We start from the raw sequence: 15,802 nt of genomic DNA on the forward strand, positions 1-15,802 counted from the left end.
CACTAGCTGCATTTCTCTCAGTTTTACTAATATAAACATCTGTGGGTGGACACTGCCTGTGACAGTTGTTATACCATGTCCCAGCAGTAATTTTCCTGCTTCTCACATCCCTTGTACATGTCCTAATCCTTCCTTAGGAACTAATTAAATTAATTAAATACCTATGATGGGTCAGGCATTTTATAGATGTTGTTTTCAATATAAAAGTATAAGCTACTGCCTTGTTTTAAAGGTCTCTCTCTCTCTCTCTCTCTCTCTCTCTCACACACACACACACACACACACACACACACACACACACATCTCAAGTTGTTTCTTATCTTGAGTCACTGAGTTCTCAGTCGCTGTAGAACTGGAACATGGCCCACCCCCACTGTGCTGCCTAGGCACCCCTTCTCCAGCTTCCTGGCCTAACACTTACCATCCCATCCTTATTGAAATGATTTTTCTACTCAATGCTTCCCAGCTCTAGTCCCTGATCCACAGACCCTTCTAACCGATCACTGTTTAACCTACAGACTGGCTGTGAGGCAGTTGGTAAATATCACTGGACCATACTACATTCTGAGGTCCTTGCTGCCAGCCCTCAGACAGTGGAATGAATGGGAGAGTCTCACCGTCGAGGGCTTCTTTCAACTCATCTTTAGTCCAGGCCACTTCGGTCATCAGCAAGCGGAGGTAGTACATGGCGTGCTGGTGAGGCTGTTCCGCCCGGAAGTTATTAAGAGAGCGCATGTACTAGGGAAGGGAAACATGGGTTCATTAATTTTCAAAGTCAATTTAAAAAATCAGCTACAATCCAAGTTCTTCTACATAAATTATGCGTAACTGGCATGCAAGGATATTTACTTTGTTCTCTTCTACATTATTAGGCACAGTAACTAAAACCCTTCTCTGGTTCTTACACGGAAGGGCAGACATTTTCATTGTCAGGTTGCATCTTTACCTCTGGCACATGACGTGTATCTAAATGCCTTCTCTATGGGACATCTTGCATGCCTCAGAAAGTACATCTCCAAGGTCTTCATAAGCAAGTAACGGAGTAGTAGTTATTGGACACTCAATTGAAAACTGAGTTTATCCAGTCCTGGGCCAAACATAAGCCCTAAAGGCTGCACTATAAAGTAAGAAAGCTCTTCCAGTAGGCAGCCTCCAGCTACCCAAGCAGGCATGTGTCTAAAATGAAGGCTGGGGTAAGAAGTCTCTCACTTCCACTGGAGCTTCCCCAGAGTTAGTTCTGCAACTCTAGTAGGTTCTGAAGCTGACAGAGTCAGGTGTATACTACAGGGCTCAGCTTCCTAAGGGAAATCCAGCAAACACGATGACTCAGAACTATGCTTTTGGTCCCCAATCCTCTATCCATTATAAGCAATTTTTAAAAAATTTATTTATTGATTATATATACAGTATTCTCCCTGCATGTATGCCTGCAGGCCAGAAGAGGGCACCAGGTCTTGTTACAGATAGTTGTGAGCCACCATGTGGTTGCTGGGAATTGAACTCAGGTCCTCTGGAAGAGCTGCAAGTGCTCTTAACCTCTGAGCCACCTCTCCAGTCCAGCAATTTTTATAACATGACAACACAACTGGATTAATAAAAATTATAGAAACATGTTATAAGACTTACCGCCTCTTTTATAATTTCAAATCTTTTTTTATCAATCTCAAAAGTGGCCATTTTTTCAGTAATCTTCTTTAGCAAAATTGGCTGTTTGTCATTGTAACCTTTCACCGAGAGCTACAGGAAGAGTTGAAGGTATTAGTAATATAAGCTTAACGTAACACTGGTCATCTTCATATTAAACAATACCCTTTCCCAAATAAAGTCAACAGGAGGTAAACTCACCTGATGCCAAACTACAGTGACCCCTACCACCCTGGGACATTCATGTTCTCACTGTATCAAATTTAATTACAGAACGTGTCTTCAGTTTTTATCTTCTTTTTGGTGTTGGAGTCTGAACTCCAGTTCCATGCTAAGTATATGCTCTACCTTGGAGTGACATCCAAAGCTCCTAAATTTTATATTAAGAAAAATTCTGATGAATAGTAGAATTAATACTTTTAAAAAAATTGTTAGGATTAAAGGCGTGTGCCACTCTGTGAGTTCGAGACCAGCCTGGTCTACAGAGCTAGTTTCAGGACAGGCTCCAAAGCCATAGAGAAACCCTGTCTCGAAAAACCAAAAAAAAAAAAAAATTGTTATGTATACAGTGCTCTGTCTGCATGTATGCCTGCATGCCAGATCTCATTGTAGATGGTTCACGAGCCACCATGTGGTTGTTGGGAATTGAACCCAAGACTTTTGGAAGAATCCAGCGCCAAAATTATGAATTTGGTAAGAAGGCAAAAATCAGAGGGGATTGCTACCTATCTGTTGGACACATTCCAAAACTGTTTAGAAATATTTCAATAATCATCTCTGGTTGGATGTCACTAGGAGGCCAGGCAGCCCCAAGGTCTGAGGTCAGTTTGGTTTACTCAGCCAGTCCCAGGCTAGTCAGGAACACACAGTAAGACCCTGTCTCAGCTACCTGCCTCTTCTAGGGAAAACAATCACCTTTGGAAAAAGATCAGGCAGTCCTAATGTTGTATTTCACAGCCTGATGCTGCTTGTTCGGTGTCATCTGACAAGGACCCACAACCTTAATTACCCTCTATTTTATAAGTTCTGCTGATGTTCTAAATGCCAATGGCAAACAAATCTGTACAAAAAATAAGAGTGTATGCACTATGAGGTTTTCACCTTAGAATGATTTACTTTAACAGTCTCTCAAAGCCTTGTATTCGGAAAGCAAGGAAGGGGAAAGGGTGTGGTTATATTTCTATGTGCAGTACCTGGAACAACACAGGAGAGCTGCACAGAGAACTACCCTGTGAGGAGTGAACACTGCACAGAGAACACAGGAGAGCTGCACAGAGAACTACCCTGTGAGGAGTGAACACTGCACAGAGAACACAGGAGAGCTGCACAGAGAACTACCCTGTGAGGAGTGAACACTGCACAGAGAACTACCCTGTGAGGAGTGAACACTGCACAGAGAACACAGGAGAGCTGCACAGAGAACTACCCTGTGAGGAGTGAACACTGCACAGAGAACACAGGAGAGCTGCACAGAGAACTACCCTGTGAGGAGTGAACACTGCACAGAGAACACAGGAGCACTGCACAGAGAACACAGGAGCACTGCACAGAGAACTACCCTGTGAGGAGTGAACACTGCACAGAGAACACAGGAGCACTGCACAGAGAACACAGGAGAGCTGCACAGAGAACTACCCTGTGAGGAGTGAACACTGCACAGAGAACACAGGAGCACTGCACAGAGAACACAGGAGCACTGCACAGAGAACACAGGAGCACTGCACAGAGAACACAGGAACACTGCACAGAGAACACAGGAGCACTGCACAGAGAACACAGGAGCACTGCACAGAGAACTACCCTGTGAGGAGTGAACACTGCACAGAGAACACAGGAGCACTGCACAGAGAACACAGGAGCACTGCACAGAGAACACAGGAGCACTGCACAGAGAACACAGGAGAGCTGCACAGAGAACTACCCTGTGAGGAGTGAACACTGCACAGAGAACTACCCTGTGAGGAGTGAACACTGCACAGAGAACACAGGAGCACTGCACAGAGAACTACCCTGTGAGGAGTGAACACTGCACAGAGAACACAGGAGCACTGCACAGAGAACACAGGAGAGCTGCACAGAGAACTACCCTGTGAGGAGTGAACACTGCACAGAGAACACAGGAGCACTGCACAGAGAACACAGGAGCGCTGCACAGAGAACTACCCTGTGAGGAGTGAACACTGCACAGAGAACACAGGAGCACTGCACAGAGAACACAGGAGCACTGCACAGAGAACACAGGAGCACCGCACAGAGAACACAGGAACACTGCACAGAGAACACAGGAGCACTGCACAGAGAACACAGGAGCACTGCACAGAGAACACAGGAGCACTGCACAGAGAACTACCCTGTGAGGAGTGAACACTGCACAGAGAACACAGGAGAGCTGCACAGAGAACTACCCTGTGAGGAGTGAACACTGCACAGAGAACACAGGAGCACTGCACAGAGAACTACCCTGTGAGGAGTGAACACTGCACAGAGAACTACCCTGTGAGGAGTGAACACTGCACAGAGAACTACCCTGTGAGGAGTGAACACTGCACAGAGAACTACCCTGTGAGGAGTGAACACTGCACAGAGAACACAGGAGCACTGCACAGAGAACACAGGAGCACTGCACAGAGAACACAGGAGCACTGCACAGAGAACTACCCTGTGAGGAGTGAACACTGCACAGAGGACACAGGAGCACTGCACAGAGAACTACCCTGTGAGGAGTGAACACTGCACAGAGAACACAGGAGCACTGCACAGAGAACACAGGAGCACTGCACAGAGAACTACCCTGTGAGGAGTGAACACTGCACAGAGAACTACCCTGTGAGGAGTGAACACTGCACAGAGAACACAGGAGAGCTGCACAGAGAACTACCCTGTGAGGAGTGAACACTGCACAGAGAACTACCCTGTGAGGAGTGAACACTGCACAGAGAACACAGGAGAGCTGCACAGAGAACTACCCTGTGAGGAGTGAACACTGCACAGAGAACTACCCTGTGAGGAGTGAACACTGCACAGAGAACACAGGAGAGCTGCACAGAGAACTACCCTGTGAGGAGTGAACACTGCACAGACAACTACCCTGTGAGGAGTGAACACTGCACAGAGAACACAGGAGAGCTGCACAGAGAACTACCCTGTGAGGAGTGAACACTGCACAGAGAACTACCCTGTGAGGAGTGAACACTGCACAGAGAACACAGGAGAGCTGCACAGAGAACTACCCTGTGAGGAGTGAACACTGCACAGAGAACTACCCTGTGAGGAGTGAACACTGCACAGAGAACACAGGAGAGCTGCACAGAGAACTACCCTGTGAGGAGTGAACACTGCACAGACAACTACCCTGTGAGGAGTGAACACTGCACAGAGAACACAGGAGAGCTGCACAGAGAACTACCCTGTGAGGAGTGAACACTGCACAGAGAACTACCCTGTGAGGAGTGAACACTGCACAGAGAACTACCCTGTGAGGAGTGAACACTGCACAGAGAACTACCCTGTGAGGAGTGAACACTGCACAGAGAACTACCCTGTGAGGATGACAGGCAAGAACCACGGCTGGAGCAAAAGTCCTTGGCCACAGAAAGCACTCTGTGTACCACGTGAGCCACAACAACCATCTGATAAATGCCACTTGTAAGAAACAAAATGGACTATTACTTTAATACTTGTGGCTACTTTTGATCTTTGAGCCTCAATCTACAGAATATGAAAATGGTTAGACTATACATATTCTTATACATTGAACAACAGCTACCCAAAAAATAATGTAGAAAAAAAGAAAAAGAAATGAAATTTTAAAACCTTTTGTTTTAAGATTTGGGACATGCGCTCACCTCAGTTTTTACTAAACACATGCTTTCAAGATCAGTGAGAATAAACGTGTGTCATTAAATGGATGCTAATTCACAACTGAGATATCATCAAGGGCAGGATATAAGAATAACATATGTAAAACAGTTAATGAAACATGCCACAAAATAAAGTGCCAGGCAGATCTGAACACAGGATCTTTCTGCTACTGTCTATAGAAATAAAAGATGCTTATGTAATCCAAGCACCACAATAATAACAAACAGCCTTTCCTTATAAGTAGAAAAGGACTCAAACACACTGGGAGAAACAAATGCTTTTAGGATTAGTATGTTAGACATTTCAAACAGAACATGCACATATATGTGGCACACAGGCATGTTCACAAGATGCACGAAGTTGTCCCAGTCACTTGTTAGTGGGCTAACACTAATTTGAAACTTTCAGTCATTTAAAAGGTGCAGGAAAAAAACCCATCAACCTTCCTGTTTAAAGATGCAGACGTTAATAGTTTCCCAAGCTCAACAGAAAGCTCTAACAGTGTGGTGCCTTTTCTTGGGCTTGCATTTTACTTACAAGAATTGCATTCATCCCTGCTGCAATGGCATAGCTCAAACCTGACAGGCGTGCTGCATATGTATACTCTTTTAAATCATCCTTCAATAACCTGATAAACAGGTATGTCATGTTGCAATGGAGAGGATCAGCATAAATGTAGCGACTAACGAAAAGAAAAACAAAAGAAATGCTTTGATACCTCAGACGGCGGCATGACAGTCAAGAAACATGACCGAAGAGTATGAATATGCAGCCTCGTGACCTGACTTCTGGGGAAACAGGACAGGCCAGCCTCACGTGTTTACAAAGAGATGACGTCATTCTGTCTTTCTAAAGTGCAAGAGTTCAGATACAGAATGGGTGAGAGCTAAACCTTGGGCGGGCACAATTTTGTTTGAGGAGAAAAATATGGCATTCTGATGAAAGATGGTTAAAAAAAATCAAGGAAACTCTGCATACAATGAATGGTACACAGTGGAATGTTAGAATAAAAGTTTACTTAAAAATTAAATAAAAAGAAAATGTGATAAACCATAAAGTGTTTTTTTTTTTAAGAAAGTCATACCCACAGTTCCAAACGCTTCCATCCAATCAATGTAAACGCTGAGAGTGGAAGGCCGAGCATGGGTACTTACATACATCCCATAGATGGTATTTTGGAGGTCATAGCTCAGGCCCGCTAGCTCTGCTGCATATGCATACTCGTTGAGGGAGTCTTTGAGGAGCTCAAGGTACAAATAGGCCATGTTACAGTGCAAGGGGTCCACATAAGCAAATGGGCTGGAAGAGAACGCGGACAGTGAAAGAGCGGTTTGTCACTTCCCGGGTGCTGGGCCTTGGACAGCAAGTATCAGTTTCTATCATTTCCTGAGGGCATGGCTGAATTCTTGAACAGGTTCCTTTTTGCCACAAGGAGAAAAGGGTCTAAGAAGACGTCAGAGCCAAGCTATATGCGTGCACTGGTGATGGTGAGGAGAACTGATTACCTCAGATGGTGCAGGGCAGTGATCCCAACCTTCCTAACACTATCACCCTTTAGCACAGTCCCTCACGTTGTGGTGACCCCCAACCGTAGAATTATTTCGTTGCTATGTCATAACTGCAATTTTACTATTGTTATGAATCGTGATGTAAATATCGGATATGCAGGATATCTGATATGTGAGCCCTGTGGAAGGGTCGTGACCCACAGGTTGAGAACGGCTGGCATAGGCTACCTGACTAGTTGGAAAGGAAAGGAAGGTGAGAAGAAGAAAAGGTTAAAGAGCATGGCCGTCCTTCAGACGCAGGGAGGAGACAGGGCTGGTGAGTCGATACAGCATCTCTTCTCTCTCCAAGCAAGCTATACTCGTAAAGTTCAGAAATATGAGGCTGGGAAACCTGTGTGCTCTAACCACATGGTCTTAAAAGAGAAAGATTGGAAAGAATTGTGAAAATATTAGCTTACCCGTAATCAACAGAACTAGAGTACTATCAGAACATTAATAAAGTTTACCACAGAACTGCAGCTAGGATTAGAAAATAATTACAGTATGAAAATATGTATGTGAGAGTGTATGAAAAGAGAAGAGACCATGTAGCAGTCAAAGACAACTTTCACCGCCCAGTCAGGAAGCTATTTTCCCCAGGGCACCTGGGTTGGTAGCACCAGAGTTTGGGATTCAAACTAAAGTTAAATGACCTGCTCGGTTGCCTATACAACACTGCTCAGCTCTGTCAGCACCAAGGAAAGAGCCAGGTATTCAGCAGCGTCGGGGAGCTAGTGAGGAGGAATCGGGAGCCCCGAGGGCTCACCAGGTGGTGGTCGGGTTATGGGATAAAAAGCAGAAAATAAGGAGAAGTGGGGAGGGCAGGGAGGAAAATTACTCCATGGTGATAACGGGACCCACTGGGCCTGCACCCAGAGCAAGCAGGGGAGCAAGTCTTGGGGCAATCTGGCAGATGGACAGGAGGACTTTCCTTACTACCGCTCACTACTGCTCCAGACCAAGGACTGTGCTTTCTGCCTTACCTGGAAGCAAAGGAAAGGTTTTACTCTCCTGTAGTAGTGACTGTACTGCACTACATACACATAATGGGCTGAGAGCAATGCTAACTATTTTATCCAAGCTAATAATAAATCAAAAATACAGATAAAATGCTTAGGCACTAGGAAAATTAAAATCAAACAGAAAAATCTAAATGGAGGCTGCTACTTAATTCTCTCTTTTAGGCAATGAGCAGCTTTAAACTTAAGTCCCCTCCCCTGTCACACACACAGACACACACACACACACACCATCCACACCCAAACCACACCACACCGCACCGCACCGCACCACACCACACCACACCACACACCACACCCAGGGAGGCGGGTGTGCTGAAAGAGACTGAGTGAGCCAGCTCATCAAAAGGAAAGTAAGGCCATGACAAAGTCAAAGCAACATCTTTGGCAACTGGAACGTAGTCAGGTGGGGCTGAAAGTCAGTAGTGCCAGGACTGGTGGTCCAATGCCATCTGACTCAAGCTTAGAAAAGAATTACAAATGTCCTAAAACACCACGTCACACAACTATGTGTGCAGGGCACTGGAGTAGGCCAAAAAATATACTTTTAAGAGACATGATTCCACTGAAATATGCAAATTCTGGCTCAAATATATTATATTGTATTCAGACACTATACACCTTCATATGGTTTACCGGGTCTTTAAAACTGTGGTTTTAAGTATACATAATGTAATGTATACATAAAGTATACATAATCTAATCCTATTTCTGGAAAGGTGAAAAAGACATATACAACATACACATACAGTTTCTCTCTCTCTCTTTCCCTCTCTCTCTCTCTCTTTCTCTCTCTCTCTATTTAAAATAAGGTTTCTCTGTGTAGCCCTGGAACTCACTCTGTAGACCAGGCTGGCCTCAATCTCACAGAGATCCGCCTGACTTTGCCCCCAAAGAGCTGGGATTAAAGAAATGTGCCACCATCGCCTAATAATAAATTCACTTTTTATGAGAACATTGGCTTTAAAAATATAATATTATAGTATATGTCAGGTTTAGTAGTGAACATCTGTAATCCCAACACTAAGGCTCAGGCAGAACAGCCAGACTGTGTGTTATTTTACATTACTCTAGAGCACTCTAAGATTTAGCAGTTAAAGCTACTAACATTTAACCATGAAATGCACATGCGTCTGAGGGTCAGAGATGTGGAAACTGCAGTCTAGAGGCCCTGGTGCAAGGTCTGTGATGAGGTCAGAGTCAAGGTGCTCTCTGGGCTTTGCTCTTCTGAAGGGGAAGCCAGACCTTCAAGGTCAACTCTGCAATTGTTAGAAGGCTCCTGCATAGACCTCTCTAAAAGACAAACACTGTCATGTGAGGTATGGTTTTGAGATTTTATGTCAAAAAACCCAAATCCCACCTCCCTTCTCTTTGTGGGTGTGTATAAACACATTCATGTGTACATTTACATATACAAACATGTATTTATTTATGCACACATCCCTGGGTACATACACATACACACACACACACACACACACACACGTATTTATTTATTCATACACATATGTCTCTGGGCAAGCTTCAGGAATTGAAAAAAATGAACAAAAACATTTCAAACATTAATTTTTCCTAAATGAAGCTTCTGGATAAATCTATAGCTCGTCCAGATTCCCAAATCCTGAAGGCTAAGAAGACCCTCCTAATAAGAGCTACGATAAGTCAACTGAGCTAAAGGGAACATTCATTAATGCAAGGAAGAATTAACTTTGATTTTCAGCACTTCTTAGCAACCTTTTCTTGTATAGGAGAAATCTAATTCTTATTATCTCAAGAATGGATGCTTAAGAAGAGAACACTCAACAAAAACATAATTGTTGATTTCTTAAGTTGGATTTAACTACATACCTGAAAAACTCAAAGTTGAGACAAGCTTTCGGCAAGAAAAATTTATCATCTTGCTTGAACCACAGCTTACTCATGGCTGTATCCTGTGACAGAGAAACAGTTTCATTAGGGAAACAGAGGTACACTTCATAAAAGTATCTGCTCAAAATACTCTTCAAGTTGAGGGGAAAAGGACATTATTCTGAAGGTTGCTGCTGTCTCACAATCTTGAAGCACCCAGGTTAGCAAGCAGAACAGAGAGAAGATTGCCAGTTCTTGTGGCAGAGAAGCTAGCTCTCTATGTCCCTTGAATGGGGAGATGAGAGCATGGTGGAGGAGACATCAGTACCAGCTGTTCTGACATCATCTTCCTGGACACTGGGTGCCCAAGAGGTCACAGGACATCTTTTGGATAGATCTGACAGCCAGCCCAGCCTCTAGGTGATCCACAACCCTGTTGGCTGGGATTCACACCCATGTATAGTACAAGTTAGCCTGCCTAACTGACAGGAAACCACAGGCTCAGGGGTACTCTATCCCCAAGATTCAACTGTAAGACTTTGGCTCCCATGGGGACTGGAGAGATGGCTCAGAGGTTAAGAGCACTTACTGCTCTTCCTGAGGTCCTGAGTTCAATTCCCAGCAACCACATGGTGGCTCACAACCATCTGTAATGAGATCTGGTGCTCTCTTCTGTCGAGTAGGCATATATGCAGACAGAACACTATACATAATAAATAAAAATCTTTAAAAAAGACTTTGGCTCCGACAATGTAAGACCTTGGCCATTACAGTACCCTTTTAGTCAATCATCTGGGGACAGCCAGCTGCCATGTCAAACAACTCTACTGAGTTGAGAAATCTACATGCTGAAGACCTAAGGTCTATTAACAACCACAAAATTGAGCCTAGGAGAGAATTCTCCAGCCCTATTTTAGCCTTCTAAGGAACAAAGTCCTAGAAGAAACCTCAAACATACTCAACGATAACCTCATTATAGAACCTGAGCCAGAACTACTGATCCCTGTCATTTAGACCCCAGGCCCTCAGAAAATGCATCTTGTGGTTTTAACTGATTTTTAAAAAGACATTTGTGGTTTTGAAGCTGGTAAATTTTAGAACAATTTGCTATGCCACAGTAAAAAGCACACCAAAATGAACAATCTAATAATAACTTATTTCATTTATTCTATACCAAGAATGCTCTCAAGTATTCATTTTAAACCTTGAAACTGTTTAAGGGATACAAACAATTTAATGTGCTCAGCACTTTACTCTGACAAAACATTTAAAACAGTTCGGCCAGGCAGAGGGGCATAATTGCAATGCCAGAATTTGGAATCTAGGGAGGACTGAGGAGGCTAGTCTTAGCTACATCAGGTGCAAGGCTAGCCTGAGCTACAATAGCAAATCCCTATCTAAAACACAGGGCCTAAAGAAATAGCTTAGTGGTAGAGTTTTTGCCTAGCATATGCAATGCCCTGGGTTCAAGCCCCAGAACTGTACAAACAAACAATGAGATTATAGTGCTATAGTAGAATGTGTGCTTAACTTGAGCACAGCCCTCTAACACCTCCACCCAAAAAGAGGCAATTAATAAAAACAGTTCTCCTTTTCTTAATCATAATCATTAAAGTCACCTTAAAGGAAAAAAAGATATTTCATTAATAACCTATTAAGATAAACTAAATTTCATGCTCCTAAACAATGACTCTTGTCTTACCAACTTCATCTGGGTATTAGGTCACGGGAAGATAAAAACAATGGAAGGCAGTGTCTACTATCATGAGTTTTAGTGTGCAAGTTTAGAACCAAGAATATGCTGCAAATTTTTACACATTTTATCCATGGACTGAAATAATGACATGAAAAGAATATTCTGAAAAAGGAGGGAGCCCTACCAGTCACCCTTCCCTGACTTGTAACTGCAGGAGCTCCGTGTAGTCAGTTACGTGTTAGGACTTCCCTCAAACAGGCTTTCGACCTGACCCTGCATGAAGTGGCACAGAGCCATTTCTTTTCTTTTCTTTTTTTTTTTGGTTTTTCGAGCCAGAGTTTGTCTGTGGTTTTGGAGCCTGTCCTGGAACTAGCTCTTGTAGACCAGGCTGGTCTCGAACTCACAGAGATCCGCCTGCCTCTGCCTCCCAAGTGCTGGGATTAAAGGCGTGCGCCACCACCGCCCGGCTTCAGAGCCATTTCTTTACCGATCTTTACTGGGTAGAAAGGAGACCTTTCAACAGACTTACCATCCAGAAGAGCCCTGACTTTTCTCCTACAACAAAGCAATCCCATGTTCCTATGTTATTCAGTAGCTTTATTTGCTGCTGTATTTTTAACTTTATAGTATTTCTCGTATTCTTTTACAGAATTTCTGTCACCTCATAGGAGTGACAAATTCTAAACGAACAAAGTACCAAATGTAAGAACTGACCTCTCTATTTCTCCATTTAATAGGTCTGCTGACCTATTAATTAAAACCACTGACTATATGGTATGCTAGTACAAGTCTACAGCACGAGAAATTCAGGGGTGAAGGCAAGAGAATCACTTGAGCCCCAAAAGTTGGGTACCATAAGAAAGCCCCATCATAAACAAAGAAACACAGACTCAACACGTTACCTTAATAAGAGCAGGGTACGGTGTCGCATCTTTCTCCAATGACAAAATCTCAAAATTTGTAGGGATAAACTCATTCTTTGTTGGAAGTTTAAATTTCCCATTCAGTTCAGCATTTTGCCACTTCTAGATGAATAATAAAACACACACACACAAAAGCAATTATGAATATAACCTGAGTTAAAAATACCGTCTTTGGGCTGAGGCTATCCCCTGGTTTGATCTTCAGTATCACACTGCAAAGCAGTGGTAAATGCTCTCTGGCACATGGTTCTTCCATTTTGTAACCCTAGTACTCGGGAAGCAGAGGCAGAAGGATCCCCAGTGAGACACCAGCCTGGCTGACTCAACAAAAAACAGTGTCCTTGCTATACCAAGCAAACAGGAAGGAGCATTCTCTCGTCATATATGAAGGGGCTACAACCAGAAGCAATGGATGCTGACAGATTTTCATGACACTTCGTTCAGTTTATCTTTCTGGTACTAAAAGAGATTTTACATTTATCTATACATTTTTTTTCTTCTTCCTGCAGCTTCTAATCAGCTAGTTAAAGAAAAATCCGAGTCTGTGGAACACAGAGACGCTGACGGGATCATACCTGCTGCGGTTCTTTAAAAATAAGCACCTACCCAGGGATATTTAAATCCATACTTTCAATTATACTGCTGCCTCTATCTATGGCCTGAAGGCCAGGCTAATTGGGGGCTTCTTTCACCTTGGTACTCTATTTTTTCCCTCTTGTTTATTTTGTATTCAGCTGCACACACACCACACACTGCCTATGTGGAGGTCAGAGGACAAGCTGTAGGGATCATCTTCTTCCACACACCAGGTGGATTCTGGGGACTGGACCCTAGCCATCAGCTTTGGCAGCAAGTGCCTTTACCCACGGAGCACACTCACCAGCCCAGGAGCACTCTCACCAGTCCATGGAGCACACTCACCAACCCAGGAGCACTCTCACCAGTCCACGGAGCACACTCACCAGTCCACGGAGCACTCTCACCAGCCCAGGAGCACTCTCACCAGCCCAGGAACACTCTCACCAGTCCACAGAGCACACTCACCAGCCCAGGAGCACTCTCACCAGTCCATGGAGCACACTCACCAGCCCAGGAGCACTCTCACCAGCCCACAGAGCACACTCACCAGCCGACAGAGCACACTCACCAGCCCAGGAGCACTCTCACCAGTCCACGGAGCACACTCACCAGCCCAGGAGCACTCTCACCAGTCCATGGAGCACACTCACCAGCCCAGGAGCACTCTCACCAGTCCACAGAGCACACTCACCAGCCGACAGAGCACACTCACCAGCCCAGGAGCACTCTCACCAGTCCACGGAGCACACTCACCAGCCCAGGAGCACTCTCACCAGTCCACGGAGCACACTCACCAGCCCAGGAGCACTCTCACCAGTCCATGGAGCACACTCACCAGCCCAGGAGCACTCTCACCAGTCCACAGAGCACACTCACCAGCCCAGGAGCACTCTCACCAGTCCATGGAGCACACTCACCAGCCCAGGAGCACTCTCACCAGTCCATGGAGCACACTCACCAGCCCAGGAGCACTCTCACCAGTCCATGGAGCACACTCACCAGCCCAGGAGCACTCTCACCAGTCCACGGAGCACACTCACCAGCCCAGGAGCACTCTCACCAGTCCACGGAGCACACTCACCAGCCCAGGAGCACTCTCACCAGTCCATGGAGCACACTCACCAGCCCAGGAGCACTCTCACCAGTCCACAGAGCACACTCACCAGCCCAGGAGCACTCTCACCAGTCCATGGAGCACACTCACCAGCCCAGGAGCACTCTCACCAGCCCACAGAGCACACTCACCAGTCCACAGAGCACACTCACCAGTCCACGGAGCACACTCACCAGCCCAGGAGCACTCTCACCAGCCCAGGAGCACTCTCACCAGCCCAGGAGCACTCTCACCAGCCCAGGAGCACTCTCACCAGCCCAGGAACACTCTCACCAGTCCATGGAGCACACTCACCAGTCCACGGAGCACTCTCACCAGTCCACGGAGCACACTCACCAGTCCACGGAGCACACTCACCAGTCCACGGAGCACACTCACCAGTCCACGGAGCACACTCACCAGCCCAGGAGCACACTCACCAGTCCACGGAGCACACTCACCAGCCCAGGAGCACACTCACCAGTCCACGGAGCACACTCACCAGCCCAGGAGCACTCTCACCAGTCCACGGAGCACACTCACCAGTCCACGGAGCACACTCACCAGTCCACGGAGCACACTCACCAGCCCAGGAGCACTCTCACCAGTCCATGGAGCACACTCACCAGTCCACGGAGAACACTCACCAGCCCAGGAGCACTCTCACCAGTCCATGGAGCACACTCACCAGTCCACGGAGCACTCTCACCAGTCCATGGAGCACACTCACCAGTCCATGGAGCACACTCACCAGCCCAGGAGCACTCTCACCAGTCCACGGAGCACACTCACCAGTCCACGGAGCACACTCACCAGTCCATGGAGCACACTCACCAGCCCAGGAGCACTCTCACCAGTCCATGGAGCACACTCACCAGTCCATGGAGCACACTCACCAGCCCAGGAGCACTCTCACCAGTCCATGGAGCACACTCACCAGCCCAGGAGCACTCTCACCAGTCCACAGAGCACACTCACCAGCCCAGGAGCACTCTCACCAGTCCATGGAGCACACTCACCAGCCCAGGAGCACTCTCACCAGCCCACAGAGCACTCTCACCAGTCCACAGAGCACACTCACCAGTCCACGGAGCACACTCACCAGCCCAGGAGCACTCTCACCAGCCCAGGAGCACTCTCACCAGCCCAGGAGCACTCTCACCAGCCCAGGAGCACTCTCACCAGCCCAGGAACACTCTCACCAGTCCATGGAGCACACTCACCAGTCCACGGAGCACTCTCACCAGTCCACGGAGCACACTCACCAGTCCACGGAGCACACTCACCAGTCCACGGAGCACACTCACCAGTCCACGGAGCACACTCACCAGCCCAGGAGCACACTCACCAGTCCACGGAGCACACTCACCAGCCCAGGAGCACTCTCACCAGTCCACGGAGCACACTCACCAGTCCACGGAGCACACTCACCAGTCCACGGAGCACACTCACCAGCCCAGGAGCACTCTCACCAGTCCATGGAGCACACTCACCAGTCCACGGAGAACACTCACCAGCCCAGGAGCACTCTCACCAGTCCATGGAGCACACTCACCAGTCCACGGAGCACTCTCACCAGTCCATGGAGCACA

General features: G+C 46.3%; 1 protein-coding gene across 2 annotated transcripts in view; it reads right to left on the minus strand.

Annotated features, from left to right (window-relative positions):
* Nucleotides 1–15,802, minus strand: part of Ide (insulin degrading enzyme) — a 96,760-nt gene that overhangs the window by 14,350 nt on the left and 66,608 nt on the right. The window contains exons 13-17 of one of the 2 annotated variants that reach the window (XM_075973916.1): nt 12,518–12,640; nt 9,920–10,002; nt 6,660–6,804; nt 1,627–1,737; nt 618–738 (exon numbers count right to left, since the gene is read on the minus strand). In XM_075973916.1, coding sequence (XP_075830031.1) covers nt 618–738; nt 1,627–1,737; nt 6,660–6,804; nt 9,920–10,002; nt 12,518–12,640 — 583 coding nt within the window. Of the gene's footprint in view, nt 1–617; nt 739–1,626; nt 1,738–6,042; nt 6,188–6,659; nt 6,805–9,919; nt 10,003–12,517; nt 12,641–15,802 lie in introns of both variants that reach the window. The other variant, XM_075973915.1, reaches the window with a different exon arrangement.

This window comes from Microtus pennsylvanicus, chromosome 5 (genome assembly GCF_037038515.1).
Source record: "Microtus pennsylvanicus isolate mMicPen1 chromosome 5, mMicPen1.hap1, whole genome shotgun sequence".
Classification (NCBI taxonomy): Eukaryota; Metazoa; Chordata; class Mammalia; order Rodentia; family Cricetidae; genus Microtus; species Microtus pennsylvanicus.